General features: G+C 46.3%; 2 protein-coding genes across 2 annotated transcripts in view; both read left to right on the forward strand.

The window, feature by feature from the left end:
* Positions 1-3,455, forward strand: part of MTMR9 (myotubularin related protein 9) — a 151,308-nt gene extending 147,853 nt beyond the window's left edge. The window contains exon 9 of the transcript XR_012672849.1: positions 3,444-3,455. The gene's annotated coding sequence lies outside the window, so the exon portion shown is untranslated. The remainder of the gene's footprint in view (positions 1-3,443) is intronic.
* The window catches only part of BLK (BLK proto-oncogene, Src family tyrosine kinase), a 47,556-nt gene that overhangs the window by 18,907 nt on the left and 4,748 nt on the right, over positions 1-23,901 (forward strand). The window contains exons 2-10 of the mRNA XM_075144865.1: positions 512-614; positions 2,717-2,765; positions 8,843-8,936; positions 9,986-10,084; positions 11,332-11,435; positions 18,067-18,216; positions 18,715-18,867; positions 19,778-19,957; positions 20,506-20,582. Of these exons, the coding sequence (XP_075000966.1) occupies positions 513-614; positions 2,717-2,765; positions 8,843-8,936; positions 9,986-10,084; positions 11,332-11,435; positions 18,067-18,216; positions 18,715-18,867; positions 19,778-19,957; positions 20,506-20,582 (1,008 nt within the window). The 5' untranslated portion in view covers position 512. The remainder of the gene's footprint in view (positions 1-511; positions 615-2,716; positions 2,766-8,842; positions 8,937-9,985; positions 10,085-11,331; positions 11,436-18,066; positions 18,217-18,714; positions 18,868-19,777; positions 19,958-20,505; positions 20,583-23,901) is intronic.

Consider the following 23,901-nt stretch of genomic DNA (forward strand, 5'->3'; position numbering starts at 1 on the left):
GCAGCATGGGTAGGGCTTGGTCTTGGTCTGGGGCCTGCGTGACACTCTTGAAGCCCTGACACATCTGAACAGCTCAGCACGGTGATATTCCCCAGGATCTCCAGCATCCCCTTTTCAACCCTCCAGCAGTGCATGCGTGTGGCATCACCCAGCTCTGGAGCAAGTCTGCTTAATGCCAGCTGGGGATTTCTGCATCGGAGAGGGGACATATCGAAAGCAGTCACTTGTGCTCATTTTTTTCTGGTGACTTATAATGTCTGTCTGAGCCTCATCTGCAAAGTGTAAAACACCAGAGTTGTGTGGGAACAGAAACTATGGGGTTCACGAGGTCCAAGGTAGTAGGAGGACTGTAGAAGGAACGATTTTAGACTCTTTTCTCCATTGTCCCATTGCTCTGCATTCTCTTCTTCTCCAACTTGTTCTTCATGAATGAGAAGACTGTTTTGTCCCTTGGGTCCTGTCCCTTTTCCCAAGAGCAGTGATATTAAAAAGTCATTTCTGGTCATTCCAGGATGGGGTTGCTTGGGAGCAAAAATCAGCTGATGTCCAATGAGAAACACACTTCTGGAAGCAACCCAAAAAACAAGAGTAAACCTCCTCCTGCCCCACACAAGGTAAGCCTACAGTTTTGTGTCCTTTTGGGGTCCTACACAGCTCAGTTAATGTCTGGAGTGATGCAGACAATCCTTGTGTGTGCCAGCAGGAACTTGAGTACTTCTATGTCCTAAAATTGGGTCAAAAATTGGGAAATGTTGTTCAAAGGGCAGAAAACAAATGTTTATGCCTGTCTTCTCCCCACGAGATGCTTAATACAGGGTGAACTGTTTAATCAACCCTTTCTTGCTCTAGGTTTTTTCTCTGTCAGAAAAGATTCCATTTTCTCTTTGGGAATATGTTATGGCCTTGAATTGTCTGAGTGGTGGGATGGTGGTGCTCTGAAAGGCTATGTCATGTTGAGCCTGGCAAAATTATTTGCGTGGGCTGGACTGGAGAACAGGGCAGCGGCCAGGGAGAGAAGGTGCAAGAGGCCACCATCCCTTAGACACAAGTCCTCTGAGCTGACCCCATATCTCTTAGAGAGGGCTGCTGCCCTCAGCACTCTGCAACCCAAGCTGATGTTGCTGACTTGCAAACAGCAGAAAGATGGGTCAGATTCAGGCTAAGATTCAAAGCTGCAAACCGCAATGGAAACTTTACCGTCAGGGAGGACAACAGGTTCACTAAAGAGGGTCTACAACTAATCTGTGTTGGGCTGGGCTGAGAATCAGGAATGCTGAGTATGTGCTGCTCCCTTTGAATTCATTTGGCCTCTGCTCGCATGGACACTGATCAGTAAGACTCTGGGTCAGGATTTAGGAGACCCAAACTCCTTGTTTAAACTTTGGAAATCATGTTATCTATCTGTCTGTTGCTGTACAGAGGACACGAAGCTGTTTTCCCTTTTCTTGTGCTTGTCAGCACTGCATCCAGCAGCCAGCACAAGCAAAACTCTAGGTGCAACTGTCATGTGAGAACCATCTCAGGTCTTGAGCTCTGAGAGGGGGGAGGTATTGCCTGTCATTGCTTTTGATGACAGGTGGAGATGTTTTTTGCTCCTTTCGTTTCATTTCTGAGTTCTCCCATGGTTATGAAGTCCAGTTTTCATGACAGCAAATGTCAGATTGACCAATAGGATGTTCTTTTCCTAAATTTCCTTCTCTCCAGCTCACTGGAGAGGAGCTACTATCAGTGTAAATACAGTATCATCAATCACCTTCTGACACTTATTTTTTTTGCCATGGGCACTAAGCTCTCACATGTCAGGGGAAGTCCATATTTCTTTCAGTTAAATTAGAAAGGACAGTGGGTGAGCAGCTCTCCCACCCCACACTGCTGCTAAGTAGGAGTCAAAGGGTGCTGCGGACAGAAAGCACTACATGTTTTTAATTCAGTGTCTGTAATTCACTCCTTTTGCACGTGTATAAAAATACCTGGCAGTGGTCAAACACCCACATTAGTCACTAGGTACTGTACCTTGGGCTGATCACAGGATTGGTGTTTGAAGTTGGGTAGAGGCCAACAGACCCTACCTGGCCATTTCCATAGTATTAAACTTTTAGTCCACAAAACAAGGTGGTTGCATCCCAGCTGAGGATCTATGGTCAACTGGCCACTCTCAGGGTTTGGGCCAAACCAAACTAAGGACCATGTCAACGTTTTAAAAGTGTGCCTAGATGAGTTGCAGTACCTTGCTGCTGTTTAATTTGCTAATACAGTCACTGCCTTCATTTTTTGAACATGTCCCGGAGCAAAGGATATTCATGAGCCTTGGGACAATTATGGCAAAGAATATCCTGGGTTTTCTGCTTCAAATAATATTGCAATTGTCATTTCTCAATGGGACCATTCATGTCTCATCCCCCATTGATCTGAAATCTGGCATCAGTGAATAAGAGTTAGATAGACCAGGGTCTAAATGAGTGGGTAGCAGATTTATGCTTTTATTCAGAGAGGAGCCAACGATTATTCAAGGTGACTGCCGAGACAGCTATGAACACATCATGGCAAAATGCGCTAAAGCCATCACGACACATTCGGAGCCAGATGCAGGGGCTGTTGACTGACTACAGTGGGCTCCAGATCAGACTCCCACTCATCTGCGAAGCTGAGAGCAGGTCTTCCTGCAAACACAGCAAAGTAATAAACGTTGTCTTTTTTCTTTCTATTTCTACCAAAGGGCAGACAATTTATCAACATCCCTCATCTAAACCAAGCCTCTGTACAAGGTAAGACTCTTAGCTCAAGTTTTCTTCACCTTCCCATGGGGTTTTGCAAGGTGGTTGTCCCCCAACAGCAAGTCTTGAGAACAACCCGTCATGTTGCAGGCGTGCGGTTTCTGTATCTTTAGCATTGCCAGGGGGGAGTTTATCAGCGTGTTTTGGAAGATTCAGTTTACATCACTAACTGTTTGTAGCTGCCAGTTTCCCCTGCTCATCAAAGAAATTAAGAGGGAAAAGCACTCCTCCTTCATTGATTGAGATCTGAGACATCAACTGCATGAGATTTCTTTGTCTGCTGCCCTGTTTGCAGTCTGACAACTTGTGGATGCTATGTCCAGCCAGCTGAAAATTTCAGAGGAAATAGCAGGCATCAGAGAGCCCAGAGAGACTACAAAGAGAGCGAGAAGAAAGAAAAGAGTGTAAAATAAGGATGTGCAGAGCTCCTGCTTGGAGACTGTTTGTTGGCTTCATCCACCTCTGCAATTATCTGTCACAGATAATGATTGCCTTTTAGCAGGAAGCCCTCTGCTACCTCTGCCCAGCCTCCGACAGCAACTTGTATATATTTCTGTCAAAGAAGTTTTGCAGATTAAGGACAGAGAGAGAGAGAGAATTAGAAGAGGGCAAAAAATAGAGGAAGCTTGGAAGAAAGCAGTTAGCAACACATAAAAGTTCCTCACATAGGCGAAAGTGGAGTATTAGGGAAGACAGGGCTTGAGGAAAGGAAAAAGCGGGTGACAAATAAATAGGATGGGTGAATCAGAAGACCTAGGTCTTCTTAGGTCTTATGGATGATGATGGAGGGTCTCTGCCATGGGGCAGACCGAGGAACTCCTACAACGTCAAAATGTTCTTCAAAATTGATGTCTGTTATGGAGATCAAATTTGTGGGAGGTGTAGCTCTTCAATCATGTGAATCGGGGTGTGTTTCCATGGAAGTACCATTTTTCCAGAAACTATGCTTTCTTTTGCAAAGTTGTTTTCATGGCACATTTCCAAGTGGCCGTGCTCTTCTCCCTCCACAACTGAGCAGACGCTACCAGTTTTTCACGGGGTTTTTATCAACAGAAGCTATCTTCAGGCAGGCGGCTTTTACTTCTGCTTCATGCCAGAAGGCAGAAGTGGAAAGATGCTAAAAAATGCATTAAGTACCATGTTAGCCATTTTCAGCTCTCAAAAATATTTTGGTTTATTAGGTTCAGTTCCAGTTTTGGAGGAAAATTCACATTGATAGTCTGGGGAACTTCTTATTTTTCTCTACCGATGCCTGAGTTTCCAGAAATGATGCTATGTTTGACTCTGTCCTGTGTGGCAAAATGGGTTGATAGGATCCATGCAAGATATTGGAGATATCTGAAAGAGTCTCATGAAAGAAGGCAATTCAAGTGAACTGATAGAGGAAGCACAAAATCCAGACAATTCAATCATATTAAAAAAATCAAAGAGCTGAATTATATCCTGTGGGAGCACTTCAAGTTCAATCAGGCAAAATTATTGACTACGGAAATGTGGCATGTAATGTAAAATCAAAATATTTTTCTTTCTTTTTTTTTTTTTAATTATTTTTTTACATTCCTTGCATTTTGATTTTTAATTTTTTTTTTCTGATCTCGGTGTTGTGCAACTTGTTTCACAGTTTCCAGCTTTCTCACTGCTGCCTCAGAAATAATTTATTTATTTTTTTATGGTTAACAAAAGCCTAACTCCTCCTGACATTATTTAGCTTAATGGAAGTAACACAAAGGCAGGCAAGGAGTATATACCTCTGGATTCGACTGCGGTGTTGGCAGCATTGCCCATCCACTTTTCACTTGGGGTGGGTTCTTCCATCATGTGAGTGTCTCATTCATTTTACTGTCGTTCCCTAAGCACTCATGATATCTTTAAGGTTAGCTCTATATCTCTATAGGGTCAAAACTTACCTTTAATTCTGCACATCTAAAATTCTCGGTACAGCAAAGTCTTGGCTCATGATGGTGGTTCCCAAACACAACAGCTCCATTGCCACAGCCGCTGCTATTCCCTTGCATTGAATAGATAAGACATAGCAGATAGGTAGAATAACCCCTGCCCTTGCCCTGCCAGCTGCTCACAGCTGGATTTAAGCAGTGGAGAGAACTGGTTGTTTTGGGTGTTTGTCCTCAGGCATTATAACAACTGAGCCTGCACAAAGAACCGGTCTCTCTGCAAGGCCGTTTCTTCTGATTGAGGAACTGCAACTTCTTACAGCTCTTCTCACTTGCTTTTGGCTAACTATAGTATGAATAGGACTGATTTTCAGGGGTAGGAACTAAGCATGCTCTGGAAATTGAGGTCTTTTGAGGCATCTCAAGATTAGCATCAAAGCCCTTAGTCGTTTTTGTTGTTGTTCCCTGAATATGGATTTGAGTTTGAAAGGAATGTTGTCAGAAATGTGCTTTTGAGCTTAATTGGAAATAGGAGGGGTTGCTTCTACCGAAAAGGCTGACTTTTCAATAAGAAATTAAAACTTCTCATCAAAAATGGACACTGCCAATCAAAAATAAGAGGGGGAAGGAAGATTAGAGGGAATTGCCCGAAGTGCTCGGATTTCCTAATAAAAAAGTTATGAGTTTGGGTCTGATATTTTATAAGGAAAGCAGAAATTATCTGCAAAAACATTCACTGTGTCCAAACACACGGCAGAAAGGTATTTGACACAAAGCCTGGATGTCCCAGGAGACACCTCCCATTCTGTCACACCTGGGCTTGCTGGCCAGCTGGGAGAATCAACAGTCCCAGCCCACAGCCTTCTGCAGCTCCACCAATGGGATCTAATGATGTTCCTCTTGATGATAGCAGCAACGAAGACAGAGTGCCACCAGCAGCTGTGTTTTGAAGGCATGCTTTTCTAGCACACGTTTACCTTGGTGAACCAGCCCATGCCACGCTGAAATGGAAAGCTGGACCCATTTTCAGCTGCAGTATCTCATAGTTCAGTGCATCCAGCTGACCAACACACGTGCTACGAGTTGTCATTTACCCCACGACCATCCTAGCATGGCTCTAAACCAATTCATGGTCCTCTGGGGGACCCTGGCACAGTCTCAGCCTGGCTCCGTAGCTGTGAGATGGTTGCAAATACCTTCCATTCATGGCAGGGCAACGGTGGGAAGACTGGTTGAATCATTTCTATTAAGCCATCAAACTGGCACTCAGCCTATGCAAACCGAGCTGGTATCTAACTTTCCTGACAGCAACTCTGAGCCAAGATATATTTGGCTCGCAATCAAAGGCTCCGGGCTGCTAGCACTATCTGCAAAGCAGTCACTTCTAGCAGCGCCGATGGCTTCTCTGCTGTAGAGTCACTCATGACCTAACTTGATCAAATAGACCAAGAAAGTATTATCGACGCTGTTTCTCAGTGGGGTGACGCGGAGAAGGGAAGAGTCACTTTCATCATGAAACAACAAGTCTTGCTGGCTTGAGCAGAGAGAGCTTTTCTTCTGGCTCACTTAAGTGTGCAGCGTTTCTCAACACGTATGTTGAGAAGGGAATAAGAGGTGATCATAATGTTTTTTCGGCATATAAAACTTTTTTGTCCTTGCTATATTTGCTCTTTTTCTTTCTCCCTCGGTCCTTTTTGGTTTTGGTTTTGTTTATTTGCACTTATGTCAGTTGCTTCAAGATCAAAACTACATTTTTCATTTTATTTTCTGGAGTACACAGCCAATCTGTGCTTGAAGATGTTTACACATTTGCTTCTATTTTTCAAAGCGCATGTGCGACCACTACATTATTTTACGTCCAAGAGGAGCAGGATGGTGCATGTGGATGAACACATTCGTTGTGGACACCTTGCAGTAGGCACATGCCCAAAAAACTTTCATGTCAGAGAAACTGCGTGATAACAACTTTCTCAAGGAGGCAACAAGAGTTTGGGTGCATTGCTAATGCCAAAAGCTTTGAGATCCCTCAAGGAGAAGCCCCCAACTGTGCAAGCTATTTTAAGACTTCAAAGCCTTCTCCCTTGTGACCGACCATCCTTTTCCCCATATGTAGGAGAGAGTGAGGCTCTGCTGAAACCTCTCATGATCTCCAAGTTCGTCTTCGCAAACCTGAAGGGATTTGCTCAGGGCTTTGGTTTACAAAGCTACGTTTCCTCCCACACTGACCCTTTCTCCTGCTTCCTTTCCAATAAATTGCCAGCAGAGCAGCAGCCAGGCCTTGCACAGACACAAAACCCAAGTTGCCCCAGAGACACGTTATCTTGCGATGACAAAGGGCCAGTCTGGCTCTCTTGCTGGTGGCATTATTTGAAAAGGTCACGCAGAGACTGTGGCTTGACAGTCTGTTTTGAAAAATGCTATTTATAGACCGTCCATCGCTCTCAGTGCATTAATTAGGCCGTGTACAAGTGAGAACCTTTCTGAAGCAGATAGTCTCCTTTTTCTTTCTTTTTCTTTTTTTTTCTTCTTCTTCTTTTTCTTTTTCTTTTTCTTTTTCTTTTTTTTTTTCTTTTTTCTTTTTCTTTTTCTTTTCTTTTTCTTTTTCTTTTTCTTTTTCTTTTTCTTTTTCTTTTTCTTTTTTCTTTTTTTTCTTTTTCTTTTTCTTTTTTCTTTTTTTTTTCTTTTTCTTTTTTCTTTTTCTTTTTCTTTTTCTTTTTCTTTTTCTTTTTCTTTTTTCTTTTTTTTCTTTTTCTTTTTCTTTTTTCTTTTTTTTTTCTTTTTCTTTTTTCTTTTTCTTTTTCTTTTTTCTTTTTCTTTTTCTTTTTTCTTTTTCTTTTTTTTTCTTTTTCTTTTTCTTTTTCTTTTTCTTTTTCTTTTTCTTTTTCTTTTTCTTTTTCTTTTTCTTTTTCTTTTTTTTCTTTTTTCTTTTTCTTTTTCTTTTTTCTTTTTCTTTTTCTTTTTTCTTTTTCTTTTTCTTTTTCTTCTTCTTCTTCTTCTTCTTTTTCTTCTTCTTTTCCTTTTCCTTTTTCTTTTTCCTCTTCTTTTTCGCCATTTGATTTTTGTGTTTGTATGCATCTGCTGATCCTCTGTAAAGTTTGACCTGCCCCAAAATAGCTGCTCATTTCTGCTTCAGTAGCTGCGAGCCTGCAGAGCACATGTGAACGGTTGCACAACCCCTCTGAGAGCAGCACCAGCATGCAAACGTAAGGATTGAGCTCCAGCCCGCAGAGATCTGCCCTGGGGTGGGTTAGCAGCCTCGTAGCACACGTACCAGTCAGCAGCTTTGCCATGCACAGCACGGCTCGCATGCAACAGAGCACGAAAGTTCATTTTGCCATGCCAAAATTTAGGCTCAACCAACACGGCTGGAGTAAAATCAAGGTGTTAGGGTAGGGGATGGGGACTCAGACCCGCTCACAGCCTTGGTCCAGGTGTGTTGCAAGCGAAATGGGAGACACAGAGCATCGGTTTTGTGGTTTAGAGCATCTAAAGTGCATCAGGGCCAGGGAGGGGGAAGGGAATCCTGGAGCCTCCACCGCTCCCCTGGGAATTTCAGCTGAGCAAGAGCAGCCGGATGCTATAGAGCTGCTGAGTCGAAAGCGGTGGCGTGACTTAAACGTGGTGGCGCATCTGCAAGGAACAGTGCGTAAAAGGGATGGCAAGATACAGGCTGAGTCGAGAGCATCTGGAGGGAGAGTTAAATCCTAGCAATGGGCTCGAATAACAGAAACTGAGATGACTTTACACCTTTTTCAATCAAGAAAACCTCATCTCTTTGAGTCAAATCCCAGAGCCACCCTGGGAAATGTTGCTACAGCAGTTTTCATTTACCACCGTGTAAAACTGAGGCCAAACACTGACAGGTTATTTATGACCCTTGTTATTCCACACAAACCCTTTTTTCTTGTTGACACACTGGGTTTTGTGGATGGGGGGGTCTGGAGTGCTATAAAAACACGTACACAGGAAACACTTTGGTGAATCAGCCTCAGTCCCCGAGCAGAGGTTGTGGTTAGCAGGAAAGCTGGGTTGGTGGAAAGCTTGGTTTTTTGGGGACCGGGGGGTTGACAGCCCCTGTATGTGGGGGGGTGAAATGCCTTGCTGTACACCCGGGTGTGCATCACCCCCCCCCGGCAGGGAAACAGCTGGATTCAATGGTGCTGGTTCTTTTTTCAGATAACTTGGTTGTGGTTGCACTGTATGATTTTCCTGCCTCAAGTGACCGTGACCTGCAGCTGGTCAAGGGGGAGAAACTCCAAATCCTCTCCAAGTAAGTGACTTGCTGCCAGAGGGATGTTCAAAGATGAGAATGGTGAGGCTGGGAAAGGGGGGGACCTTGGGGTCAGACACCAATCTGCAGCTCACCAGAGCTGAGCTTGTGCCTTAGCTTTGCTCCAGAGTGTGAGTCTGGGTACCCTCTTCTCTCTGCAAGGTGCAGAAGGTGACACTTCCATGCTTTCCTTGGCTTACAAATACTTTGGGGTCAGGTAGTGTCCCTGCCTAGATACTACTGGGACCTCCTTCACTGCCGGTGTGCGTGGGCGCAGAAGTAGCATAAATAACAGCAATAACCTAGCTCCTGTTTTATATTTTGTGCTGATCGTGCTTTTGCAAAGGATGTGGGTTGGGTGTAGTCAGAGGAAAGGACAGAACCAAGCCAGAGAGGCATGTGGTTTCATTTCACCACCTTCTCAAACTCACGACAGAAGAGGCTGGCAGTCCATCTGCCCAGTCCATAACAGGGCAGAGGTGGGCTTGGGTCCCCGGGTCATTTGGCCTTGTAGGGCTGCTCCATCCTTGACCTCTCTATGAGGTGGTCTCCAGAGGTGACATTTCTCACCCAGATGCTATGGGCTGGGTCCCATGGGCAGGGGAGACTGCTGGGTGAGGATGGCTTTTGGTCACGGCTGGTGGATGAGTCAGTGGTGGGAAAGCAAAGCAGTAGGGTGTCTGGTGGACAAAGGAAGGATCAGAAAGGAGGAGCCCCGATGTCCCTATGCAAGATGCAAAATAAACCCACAGTGACCCAGATTTCCATCCTCTCACTTGGGGCGCGTAGCAGAGGTCTACGTCTGTGGTCACTCTGCACTTCCTCTGCATTCATGGAAAGAGACTGTCACCTCCACAAGTCCCTGAGAAACCAATAACCTTCAATGTGGTGGTGGTCCTAGGAAATCAAGAGGGACCTGGAGAGTGGATTAAGGAATGCTGGTCTATTTGCAGTGCTCAAAACCCCAGAAACCATGCTGTCCCCATGGCCTTAGCCTGTCATGAAATCTCTTCTGGGCACTCATGTTTTTTCTTCTGTTTGCTTTGCAGCGAGGGGGACTGGTGGCTGGCAAAATCCCTCAGCAGCGGGAGGAAAGGTTACATCCCCAGTAACTTCGTCGCACAAGTGGACAGTTTGGAAGAGGAAAAGTAAGTGTGAAAGCTTATGATTAGTGAACACTGGTGCAGGGCTTTCCTTTCTGAAAGAGCTCAGTCTCTCAACAAGCTACAGGAACAGCTTTACTTGATGGCAGGAAGATGTCACTGCTGGGCTGGATGGCAAGAGGTCTTTCATTATCCCCAACAACACTGTCCAAATGCTCGGGAGAAGTTTTAAGCACCATGTGGGTGCGGAGCCGGGAGGATGAGGTTGCTATGGGGAAAGTGGTAAAGACTCCTGATTGCACCCACCGTGGAAAACAAAGATTTGGAGGAAAGAGCATAAAGGTTATGTTTGCACTGGTAAATTAGCAGTGCCAGGGACCATCCTCTGGCCCCACTGGGCCAGTCCACCCATGCATAGTGTTAAACCTCCTTAACTTCTAAGAGGGTGTCTGTATGTAAACTGGGACTGGGGATCACTCAGGAAGGGTGCCTTGATCCTGGCCTCAGACGTGCCAGGGACCACTGGCACAATAATTTAAGAGGGCAGACTCTGAGTGCCAGCGCCCAGACCCACAGCCTGGCACTGTTTGCTTCATTAGCACAGATGCAGCCTTCGTGTTTGGCTCCCTGCAAAGAAGATAGTAAGAAAGACTGAACCAAAAGGGTTTATTATGCCTATAATACAAGCAGCAGAAAAAATTGTTTCCATGACTTATTCTCCTCTATGGCATTCAGCTATAAATGATCAGCCCCGCTGGCAGTCTCTTCTTGGAGGGACCCAACCATCACTGAATTCAGCAAATATTTAACAGCGCACAGAAATGTGGTTGGGACATAAATGCTCTTTGTATCCAAATGGGTACGTTTAAATGGCTGTGGGCACCCTATGCTCAGCCTCCGGGCCACGTATCTTCTTTATACACAGCTTGCCTGGGCACTGCTCTGGGCTCACTCACTTGCCAGGTGAGCCGTGGGTCCTGCGTCCCTCAGAGGCTGTGCTCTGGCTGAGCCTGCACCTCTCTCGTGTACGGGGTACTGCACATACCATCTACTCTCTGCTCTGGCTGAATTGCTAGGCTGTGAAACAAGCCCAAAGTGACCGAAATCTGGTCTTAATCTACTGAAAACAGTCTATTGCTGGCACTTTCCAGCAGATAAAAACCTATTTGCTGATAAAAGCCACCCTCAGTTTCAGAGTGTAACGATAAAAAAAAATGAACTAACTGGAAAGAATTTGCTTTTTTTAGAGCTTTTCTTTTTCAAACAATGTTTTTGCTTTTTCTGTCTCCCAGGTGGTATTTTAAAACTCTGAGCAGAAAGGACGCTGAACGGCTGCTGTTGTCTTCTGGTAACAAAGTCGGCTCTTTCCTTGTCCGAGAGAGTGAAACCAGCAAAGGTGAGATACACAGAGCAAGGATAACTCCTTGTTATTGCCATGACTTGGAAAACCTTTCAGACCTGAGCTGCAATGTTCAGCCATGTCAGTGTTTCTTGGATCTAGCTAGGCAAAACAGCACTTGCTAGGCTCAACAGGGCTGTAGACGTGAGCTGGGGATTTGGAGGGCAAAGATTTGCTCATGATGTTACTCATATGTGTAGTTCAGGCTGTGGTAAGGGTGGCTCTTGTCACCATAGTTTGTGGCAGAGACGCAGGAACACAGATAAGCAGAAAAGACTTTCCAAAACAATGTGTAGGGGGTTTCTTTTCCTTTTGTCCCTGAGGAAATGTTATTTTTTTGGCAAATGGAGATTCTTTTATGTGCTCTTGAAAAAGCATTTCTCCTGCTTGCAGCAGAAATTCGGAGAATTTTGGAAAAAGTCTTTTGGTGAAACATTTTCCCAGAGGAAACATGTTTTTCCTGATAGTCTGTAGCAGGGAGAATTGATGCAAACCAGGACTTTTGGAAGGGGACTGACTGGAGCAGGAAAGGTGGACTTCATCCACTTTCCTTCCCTATGAACGTGGCTGGCTTTTGAAGACATGAGGATGGAAATGAGGATGGAAAGAGCAAAGCATTGTGGTCACTTCTCTCGGGCAGTGGATATAGTTATTAACCATAACACTTAACTGTGTAATTGCAACTTCTTTGTTCTGTGCTCTTAACTTGTAGACAGTCTGGAAGTTAGTTTAGGTTGTAGCATGGGATTTTTCACATTATTTCTTTCCTACTTTTCTCTCCTTGCATCCTCTGGGCCAGCAGGTGGGTTTACAGCATGGAGGAAATGATGCTCATGGTGGTCCCATGGTTCTGCTCTGAACAAGCTCCTCTCAGTACTTCAGGAAAGTACTTCAGTCTTGATGTGCTTTGGTTTCTTTCCTGTGAAATGGATATAGTCTTTCCTTACCACATGGGAAAAGGTGGCTTGTACCTTCCTAATAGATCAGTAGAGACTTGGAGCATCCATCTGAAGTAATATGGGACCTTTTTTTCCTTGACTTCCTTCCCAAATGCTTCTACAAAGCCCTGGCCAAACTATAAGAATGGGAACAGATAGACTGGATCCTCCATTTTACAACAAGTTCTTGTCTACGGTAGCATCTCCTCCTTTCTTTCTTGTCTCTGTTTTCCCCCATTCACATGGGAGGTCTCCAAGGCACTGTCTGTCCCATCCTCCATGGTTACATCCTTATCAGTAAATTAAGTAGTGCCAGAGCCTGGATGCGACAGCCTGCACAGCTGTGCAGGTTTTGTCCTGGTATCAACCAGGCACCATTCCCAATAGTCAATCTGAGTGCAGTCACCCTGTTTTGGAGGCTGAGAGTGTTTCATGGTGTGGATGTGACCCTGGCATGGTGTAGTTTACCCAGAGATGTAGTCTGAGCCCTGGCTGTGTTGCAGACCTGACCATTCCAGCCACTCCAACAGCAAGATTTGACAAATAGAGTCAAACTGGAGTGCTGGTCTTGAACTGGTGTGATATCTAGTGTGCTAAGTGAGGCAACAAGGTGCTCATCTTCCTGTAGCCCTCTCCCTCCAGCGATCAGGCAGGTGTGCTGCGTTAGCATTATAGCAGCCTGCTTTCACTTTCCCCCCTGCCCCATGCTTGGGCTCACCTCCACATGTCCCTGGTGCCAAGTAGGAGGGCTGCTTTCCATGCGGATTTGCAGTTTTCAGAATTTTTAGGGAACATTCAGGTCAGGAAATGTTGAGGAAACTTGTTTCTAAGCATTTCACTGTACAAGTAACTTGTTCTGCTTGTGTATCGGTTTCCCCACTGGCTTTGTGGTGCTTTTGAAATGATAAGGCTTGGACTAGTCACCACATGCTGCTCTTCTGTTTATCCCCTTCCCACTCTCCCCTTTGTTTGCTGGGATATTTGGGTAGCTGGCATGATGTGCATTGCACCCAGTAAGGGTAGGGAGCAACGTGCCGTGCACAAGCCCAGCAGACACTTGAGCATTGTATCTGAAGGGCTAAGAAAGGGTGAGGCCCTCTGTCCACACATGATCCTAGTCTTTGTGGCATCTCTAGATGCCACACATGGATGGGATCAGACCTTTCCCTATACTTGCTCAGGACAATTGTCCCCTGCTTCTGCTAGCCATGATCTGCAAACACAGGATGAAACCATTCCTTGCAATTCTCTGGAGCGTGGTTGGGTCTAGGTCGCACGAGGCTTGGACAGAGGTGGTGGAGTGCTGAGATTCAAGGAAAAATAACCAGGCTAGACCCAGTCTTTAATGCCCTGTCTCTAAGTCTGGTTAGAAGCAGGCTTAGCTGGAGGTGTGTGATATTCTGCATTAGCAGATGTGGCGTGTTCCACTCCATGGAAGTCCCATGTTAGTCCCAAATGGTCAGAGATCAGCTTCTGCTCTGAAATGTGAGTCTCACCTGTGCCTTTTCTGATATTTAGTATTCTGTCTCAAAATATGGCTGTTATTCCTTCAAACACCCCATTCTTCTCTGAATCATCCTATGTGTTCAGCTTCTGCCTGAATACCCTGTACCTTAGACTGCCTGAATGGCCATAGTGACATCATCTGATCTATCTTAGCCACAGCTTCCTCCTCTCTAAAGAGAAGGGGAAAAGAGAAAGCCCCACATCTCCAAATATGCCATGAAGCTGAGTTCGCTAAAGTACCCTGTGACCCACCACGAGATATCCAGAGCAATGCCATGGAATTAACCCTGCCCTTCGAATCCCACAGCTTCTTCCTATTTTCTTCCTCCATGACGTATATTTTCATTCACTTCGCACATCATCAGCAACATTTGACCTTCAGGGCCGAGCATTGAGTCAAGCTAAAGGCGGTAGCCCCCTTAGCTGCAAGCACTGGAGGGTGGTTGTCTCATATTGGGTTGTCTCAGCCACAGCAGGATGCATTCTGCACCCTGCCTAAGAGCAGCACCTATTGACAGCCCACCCTAAGCAGTGTCTCATTTTGATTACAATTAAAGATACTGAAGATCTGCAAACTTGTGGGCTTCACTTTCAGCCAACATTTTACAGAGGCCATGAAAGGCACATTCAACATCCCGGGAAGATGGGTCCTTGTCAAGACAGTGTGGGAAGCAGACCAGCAGTGAAATCATCGGCGGAGAGCTAGCCTTGCCGAAGCTGCTGGAAATAAACACATCTTCCCCCAAAGTAATAATCATTCTGAAACCTGCGGGAACGCAGTCGCACAGCTGTGCAGAGTCACGAACTCTTGGCTCGCAGCAAGACTGCTGTGTCTGTGCTCCCGGCAGGAGGGACCTCGCAGAGCTCAGCCGCCGTATCCAGCTGAGCTCCTGGGTTTCCCATCGGGAAGGAGTCGAGAGCCTGATGAGACCTGTAGGAACAGGAGATGCCACACGTGCAATGTGAAAGTGGGACTCAGTCTGAGATGCAGGCATCAAAATGTAGATATCGCACGTTGCCTGAGCTCCTGCTGTAGCCAGTGGGGCTTGATTTGGTTGCCAAATCCTGAACTTCTTGGAGTCATCTCCAGGTGCTCCACTAGAAGGTGTGGTTTTGCACCATATCTGCCAAGCCCATGTAGATGTCCCAGAACATCTGGGTACCAGACCTCCATGTTTAGGTGACTGAATCAGCCCTAGGTATGATGTGAAGTTGAATCCCACCCTTTACATCTTCTGTTGCTCTTTCCCATACAAAACTTGCCGCACTTTGAACCGAAAGGACCTGAGAGCCCTTGTGGGATGGTTTGGGGATCCCAGACCCAGAACGGGAGGGTCTGACACCCAGAGCTGCCCAGGGCAAGATTTGGTTGTGCTCACACTGCTCTGAGCTGGTGTCGAGTGCAGGCGTGGACCTCTGCGTGTCAGTCCAGCTCTGTGCCGGGATGCGATGCCGGACTGCAGGACGGGCGAATGTCCCTTGTGGCTGAGGAGCGGGAATTCCTTTCAGCCATCCTGGCTATCACTGGGGGAGATTAGGAGCCCTGCCGTCTGTCCGGCTCCACTTAACATTTTGCATTTGCTGCTGTCACTGGGAGAAGAGAGAATTGAAGCTTTTCAGCCCTGGTGCGTTGCCTTTACACTGCAGCTCCCGAGGGAACAGTAATCGGCCACGGTGAATGACAGGGAAAGCTCTACCACACTCATTCCAGCAAACTAAACTCTGGCTTGGGGTGAAATACAGTCATTAGCCCTAATGACAGGATAAGTATTAAGGTTGGTAGTAGGCAGCTGATAGATTGGCCTGGAGCATGCCCGGAGCCCCTGCATGCTGCATGTCACTGGTTTGAAAGATGCAGGAGGGTTTAAAGGGTCAGTGGGGTCTGGAGAGGAGGTCCTGCAGGAGAGCAGGCGTTTTGGGTGCAACCACATTAACAAACAGATCCGGTCTCCTCTTCTCTGCTGACTCTCGGCCCCCAGGCACCCACTTGCACATATGTAAGTCGTTAATTCCCGCGCTCCCTTCTGCAGTGCTGTCTGTCGTCAGTACAGCTGGGTTCACACCACGTTTGGCTCCTTCCTCTAGCAGGCCTTGCGTTGTAAAAATCCCACACATACCCTACGCCACGTCCCAGGCATGCAAAGCACCCTCTTGGACCTGTGCCGTATAAGCCCAACGCTGATGGGCTGCAGCCTGGCCTCCACATTATTTCAATCACTTTGAAATGAAAATAACATCATCATCCTCAACAACAATAATAGAAGTTAATAATAATAATGATGATGGTGATGATGATGATGATGATGATGATTATTATTATTGTTGTAACTTAGGGCCACATAGGTACCACAGAGGAGCCAAAGGAGGTCTGGGGCCAAGTGCTAGGGAGTGTGAATTGACTAATCCACCCTAGGAGGACTTGTGCTGAGCACTGCGAACACAAGTCATACCAACACCTCTCTACACCCACCAGGGACCAAAGATCACTCCCTGGGAAAGACACCCTTAGCTGTGTAGTGACCTTTGGTCACTGAGACATAGACTGCAAAGCTGAGCCATTCCTTTGCCCTTCCCTGGAGTTTTTTGTTGCCCTGTTGAAGATGCTGCAGGGCTGCTTCTCAGAGGTTCATCTGCAGGAGTGATAGAGCCAAAAGGGCTTCTCAGGTCTGTCTTCTGCCTGACACTCATGGTGGAGGAGAGTTTCAGAAGAGCAATCTCTGTTGAGAAAGGGCCCACCACGCTGAGGCTGTGCGCTTCCAGTCTTGAGATTCCTGGCTCTGCATTTAAACCAGCAGGTCTTCCATGAACATTATGCCACCATATCTCATAGTCTGGTCTCTGCAGAAAGGGAGTCCCCCCCAGACGACTGCTAGGACTAGGAAAAATTTTAGACTCTCCCAAATCCTGCTTGTAAAGATTTATAATCACTGCAACAGAGCAAATATCCACAGAGGTGGTTTCCTTTTGTTTTAAAATGCGAACAGAACAGGGAATGATTTCCAGCCACAATGTAGGGAACTGCTGGTGCTGCGATGGAGAAACACCAGCCAGTGAGCATTATATGTTAATAAACTTTCCCCTCGCGGGGAGGATTAGGGTTTCAGAGTCACTGTGGAAGGCCCCACTTCTGCTTATGATCCTACATGACAGATACGTACTTTTTAACATATATAGCCTTGCCTTTTCAGACATTAAAAAAAGCAGCCTATCAACCCGGGTGACGTATTAGACTTTTCACAGCCCAGCAGGCTTGTAACAACTTACTCCGGAAATACGATCCAGACAAAGGGAAAAAAAAACATTGCTAAGCTGTATTGAAATTTACACTGACATGGGCTGGAAGTTGCTGCTCTGTAGCAACACCTAGTGATGTATTTGTGTGCAAAAAAACAACCTCGTGGTTTCAATTATAAACCAACTATAAGGAGAGAATAGCAGGTTGGAGCGGTAGATCGTTGAGTAGCTCCCTTGAGGTCAAAAGGCACCTGAACCGAGATGTGAATCTAGATTTGGTTTAGCCACAGCCACAAGTTTATGGCTGAACATGACAATTCTCCTGAACCCCCCTTCTGTACCTCCTTCTGTACCTCCCAGCTGAACCACTGACCTTGGCACAAGAGTTATAGAGGATAACAGGGACATGGGACCTTGGATAATGCTGAAAAGGAACACACATCTCTTGGCCTTCTCTCTCCCACTAACTGAAATTCTGGCTGTGTTGGCAGAGTGGTTTAGCTCCTTGTCAGTCCTGTGTTTGTACAAACTGGTGAGACCGCAGTCACTGTCCAGATGAGATGGTGGGGTTGAGAGAGCTAAGATGAGCTCAGATGAGAGACGTGGAGCTGTGGGAAGACCATCATGACCTAAGGAGCTTCTGATTGCTCTGCCTGGAGATGTGCTATCGATTGCCATATTGCTTCCTTGGAGCTGTTGGCCACGGCATAGGCAGGTCTTAACCAAGCCTCGACAGGCCCAGTTAAGCTCTGATGAACCTTTATCCTCTCCACTTGCCTTGGAGAGAGAGAAGTTTGTAGCTTTGCAGTCTGGTGGGACTTGCCCTGAGAAGGCATCAGCAAGGGCTGGGAGAGGTGTCTGCAGCTGCAGGCAGGCAAAGAAAGAGGACATAGTTGGTCCCTGTTAGGTCCTATTTGTCCTCACAGTTCCCTCTTCTGCTCATTCTCCAGGTGCCTATTCCTTGTCCGTGAGAGACAGCAACTCTTCTCACGGGGACATCATCAAACACTACAGGATCCGCTCCTTAGATGGCGGGGGGTATTACATCTCCCCCAGGATGACTTTCTGCAGCCTGCCAGAGCTAATCCATCATTACAGCCGTAAGTTTTTGCCTTCCCCAATGGGTTTGTCTCCTAGCAGAAGGTAGGCATGTGGACAGAGGGAGGACAGGCTTGCTAGCCGCCACCATCACTCCATCCACTCTCATGGGCAAGATGTGCTTCTCCAAGCAGAACTTGGGCACCCATATCCTATCTTTTATCCTAGGGCATTGCGAGGGTGAGCTCTGCCTAAAGCCCTATAACCAGGGAGTGTCTCCCATCAGGAAAGGAAAGAGGTGGATGCTGAAGGGATATACAGGAGAGATGCTTGGGAAGCAGGGTTTGGACTTGCTGGGCAGGAGAATTTGTTCCTTTATGGCTCCCTTTGAGTTTTTTCCTTTCATTGAGTCCATTCTGGAGGACTCAATCACTGTGGCTGAAACATTTGTGTAGTTGTGGAGGTTTCCCATGGGTTGACTTTTTGCTGGCATGTATAGACGGAGGAGGAGGTTAGCTCTGCCATCTCATTGAACTGTCCTGTGCTTTGTCCTCAAACAGAGAAAGGGGATGGCCTGTGCCAACAACTCACAGCTCCCTGCATATCCCTGGTTCCCCAGAGACCCTGGGCACAGGACGAATGGGAGATCCCACGGGAGTCTCTGAAGCTTGTGAAGAAACTTGGCAGTGGGCAATTTGGAGAAGTATGGATGGGTGAGTATAATTCCCCCCATTCCAGGAAAAAAAAATATAAACAGAGGAGATGGAAATCCCTCTTTCCCTAAGACAGGAGTAGTCTGGGCGGGGGGATCCTAAAGTATAAACACATATTTATGGGTACACCTGCAGCAGTAGGTGCCATACTCCTGGGAAGGGCCAGACAGATTCTGTTTGCACAGATCAGTGGTTGAGCGTGGGTTTCATAGGCTAGATACATGCAAGAGGTGTTTAAGTAACTATATACTCATCTCCTGAGACATGCTCTCCTTCTTTCTGGGAATCCTAGGCATGGTTGTAGGATCTAAGTTATACGCAGCAGGGTACCTGGGTGACACTATCCCACTTTTTCTGCTTCCCTGTTCCACTTTATAACCCAGATCTGAATCCCTTACGCCTTCCTGCCCACTGCTAATCAGTGGGAGAGGAAATGGGGTGAGCTCAGCTTCCTTTGCTGTCCTCTTTGTGGTTGCCTGTTGCCTTGGCAATTGAGATTGTGGACAGGATCAGACAGAGTCGATGTCCTGACTGCAGAGTCCTGGCTTTCTTGGTGGTGTTTGGATTATTTGAGAACCCAGCTGGTGGGAGGCCCCATCCAGAAAGAGTCTTGCCAGGCAGGGAGGATGGGCTCATTGCATGGACATCCACCATCCAGAGCAGGGATGATCCCTGACGAAGCCACATGGACTGACAGTTCTGCCATGTCTCTCCCTTCTCCTCTCATACCTGCGGGTTGCTCAGAGCCCATGGGTACTGAGATTTCCCATTCTTTTCTCACTGGGAGATTGAAAATTGTTACTGTGGTTTTCTGCTCCCTGATCCACAAGCTCTTCTGTTCCTTTTTGCACGGCCTGGTAGAGCCCGTAGAGAGGCCGAAATTCCTCAATGCATCATTATCTCTCTGCAGGCTACTACAAGAACAACATCAAGGTGGCTGTGAAGACCATGAAGGAGGGCAGCATGGATCCTGATGCTTTCTTGGCAGAGGCAAACTTGATGAAGAGGCTCCAGCATAACAAACTGGTCCGGCTATATGCAGTAGTCACAAAGCAGCCAATCTATATTGTGACAGAGTACATGGCCAACGGTAAAAAGCCTCCTGGAGCTTTTTTGTTGGGTTTCTGCAAAATCAGGTCAACGAGCTAGCTGGTACTCCCATCATAAGGGGGATGGGGAGGAGGGCATTGTACGAAATCTGTAAGCAGAAGGACTTAGTGATCCACAAGTTTGTTTCTAGTACTGGAATGGACTTCCTGGGTGATGAAATCCTGCCTCTTGTGGTCTCATATTTCATAAGCTACTTCACAAGATGGTGATGCTCCATTTGAAGACTATTTAAAGTTCTCATCTCCACTGTTCCTACTGGAAGTTTGTTTCAGATTTTTACTCCTCTCATGGTGAAATTGTCCTTTCTTTTGCCCAGCAGTTTGCAAAGGTCTGTGCAAAATAGAGGGGGGAAATGGGCTGCGTTTGGGAACTTCCCTAATGGAAGATGGTCCAGCAGACACCCTCTGTGGTTCCTCAGATTTTCTCTAGGATGCAGGCAGATTTGTTGCATATATTCAGAGAAACACCAGGGAAAGAAAATGCATAGGCTTATTCAGAAGACTCACAGCAGTCTCTCCTCGTTTGCAGGGTGTTTGCTGGATTACTTGAAGACAGAAGAAGGAAGCCAACTGAATCTCCCAAAACTCATTGATATGTCTGCTCAGGTTAGTGAACAGCCTCTGGGAAACAGACTCAAGACCATGATTTGTTATTGCCTCAGTGAAATTCTTGCAAGTCTGAAGTCTATCAGAACGTAGATTTCATGGAGAAAAACAGCACCTCCTGGTGTGCTCTCTTAGGGTTTCTCTCTCAGCCCTCTTGTGGTGTTGTGCATGTCAGCTCAGCCATGCTCTGCTGTCCTTAGGACAGCCTCTGGGGAACTTAGTGCAGTGCTAGAGAACTAGGGTTTGTTTTTTGGTTTTTGGGTTTGTTTTGTTTTGTTTTGTTTTGTTTTTCTTCTGGCTTGCTGAGCAGGAAATAAGTTTGTTTCTCTTTTTACCAAAAGGAAGAAAAAGCTCAGCAGAGAGACTTTTAATGTAGAGACACGCTGACTTTCAACAGTTTTTCCCTTCTGATGATTAGGCATAAAGGATGTTCTGACCCTCAAATATGGGTATATCGCTCCTTATGAGAACAAACATTTGCCTTTGTAGGGTTGTTTCCCTCTAAGCATCCCCAGGGTGTAAATGTTAGTAGTTGCAGCTGCACCGTAACATTTTGGTCCAGAAGTGCATCTAAAACTCAAAGAGGTCAAAGCTAGGGAAACCGCAACCAGAGTGGCAGCATCTTGGCCACAAGTTGTACATGAATGATGATATTGCCAAAATCACTCCACTTTGGTCCTAGCCAGCTGTTGACAGAGTTTGGCTCACCCAGAGCAGAGCTAGGCTAATTTTGGAAATACTGGAAAAAAGCCATGAAGCATCAGTGCGACGGCTGAATACAGTTATTTTGATGTGGGATTTACCCGTAAGATCACTTGTCCTCTCTGGGTCAAAGTGAGCTTGAGCAAACAATGTATAAAGGCTGCCCGCTTGGTTCTAGCCATCATACAGAGTTATTTTATAATGTATTAAAAACTGGAGAATCTGAATATTTGAGCAAATACCATATGATAGCGAAAAATTTTCCTTCTTGTTTTAACCAGGATGACAATATTTAAGTACTTTAAAGAAGTGTCCCCATCTGTCATTTTTATTTTTCACTGAACATGTTTCAGTGCCTTCCCTCTTCACTACTGATAAATCTTCTGTATCTGCAGCTTTATCTTTGTGTCTGTGAGAGATTATGGATCCAACTGCAGCCTCCCTGTTTAGTATCTTTCCCTTAATTTCTTCCTTCTTTCCCTCCTTCTCTCTTTACCTCCCCACTTCCCTCCCTCCCTTTTTCATTCTTTCATTTCTTCTCTTGAAAGGTATAGCCTGTGGTTTGTTTTAAATTCCTGATGCAGAATGGTCCGAATTCATCCATATTACAGAGCCCTTGAGTTTGACGGGAGCATTACCCCAAAAATTGGCTTGATGCATTTCTATGCAGGAGGAAAGTGCTGTAGCCAGAGCAATCTGCACTCAGCTATAGTCACAGGAGTGACCCAGAGCTGTTGGCCCACGTTATACCCAGCTTTGAGGCAGGGACAGCAGAAACTACAAATACTCATGCGTTTATTTAACACAACATTATAACTTGCATTGAGAACGTGGAATAACAAAGCACTTCCAGGCAGGTGTGTGGAAGCATCTGGGGAGAGGTCAGTGATCTTCTCTGTCCCAGGCACGAGGGTGGTAGAGGTCTGACAACACACTGCCTGCAGAAACCCCTGGGAGAAACTTGTCCCAGGGCAACCTCGTGCACCCAAACCTCCCCTCCGAGTTCAGGATCAAAGTCTTGAATATGATCGCGTGAGCTGGCCAGAAACCCATTCACTACAATGGTCAAATAGTCCCCACAGTGGGCACCATCGCTGGGGTTGAGCAATTACATGTGGATGTCACCTCTCCATGGGCACCTGGAGGCACTCACCTGTCCTGCACACCCGTCTCGCACCCCTCCACGCTCTTTGCACCATCCTCCACCGTGCACTACTTCCAGGACCAGGATAATTAAATGCAGACCAAACCCACACACCCCAGCAATGTAATACCCCACACAAGCCACCCACAGCACATGGGGTAAGAAGGATTTTGCCCATCCCTCAAGACATGGGCGTCAATCGGAAGGACAGCTTTCATCGCTCCCCCTCCCACACCAGCACCACCTCCTCAGGGCAGGGATTCAAACACTCACTGGGTAGCTCCAGGAGGAGGAAAAGGGCAGTCTCTCAAGCTATTTTGCAATCTGTTCATCTGCGGTGTCAGGATGACATCACAGCCCAACAGGCACCCAACCCTCATGAGCGCAATTTTGGATCCAATAGCATCCGTCTGAGTTAAAATTAGAAATCTCTGGGCTGATGCACTTGATCCTGTGGTCAGTCTCACATGCTCAAAAGCACGCTGGGCTGGAACGGGGCCATCACCGGGTACTATCTCATTAACATCAGGACAGGAAATTACATCAATTCTTCCATTTTCCACTGCAGCAAACAGCACTTGCGCTGAAGAGCTGTTGACACAGGTTAGAAATGCAGCTTTGGAAAGTATGTGTTAGTATCCTGTTTAAAACCACATGTAAGTCGAGATGCTGATGTGAATCTGTATGGAGTGGAAAATTGCTCTGCCCTCACCCACAAGCGCATAAAAGCTTTAATGGGTGCTAACCATTATTAGCAGGGGTTGCGTGCGTTCACTCACCCTCCTGATAAATACCTGACCCAAATCTGAGACCCGACTGATAGCGCAACTTTGCAATCTCTTTTTTTCTGTATCTCCCAGCACCCAGCAATAAAAGATTGCTGCCGTCGTTTACAGGGACTCGTCACACACCAGGCACCTCCCCAGGGCTGCTCCCTGCTCCAAGGAGCTAAACAATGAAAGGTGATCTTGGGAGCAAGAATCTCCCAAAGTAAAGTTTGGAGGTGGTTGAAGAAGGCATCATGTGCCCAGGACAAGGGATTTGTCCAGGGATATACTCTCTATCCCAGTCATATTTCTATGGATATCCAGGTCTTCTGCTCTATTGCATCCTGTAGGCATCAGAGAGGAACTGTATTGTGTCCTGGGTCCTAGACTGGATCTAGCACAGGGAAAGAAAACACCAATCTCAGTTTTATTGCAGAGGGATCGCCAGGGGTCTCCTCCCCACCCCAAAGCAGACCAGTGAGGGAGAGCAGAAGAGGTTGCTAAAGAACATCTAGTTGTCCTCCTAGTTCTGGACTTTGCTACTGTGACTGAGGGATGGATGAGCTCTTTGAGGGCTTTTTTCTTTTTTTAATTCACATATTTAATCTGGAGTGTTTGTGATTCAAATCCCAACTAGAGGGTAGAGTCTTGTGGCAGAAACTGGGAATCCAGTGATGTGGCTTCAGGTTTGCTTTAACTTTCTGTA

Source organism: Calonectris borealis, chromosome 3, assembly GCF_964195595.1.
Source record: "Calonectris borealis chromosome 3, bCalBor7.hap1.2, whole genome shotgun sequence".
Lineage (NCBI taxonomy): Eukaryota > Metazoa > Chordata > Aves > Procellariiformes > Procellariidae > Calonectris > Calonectris borealis.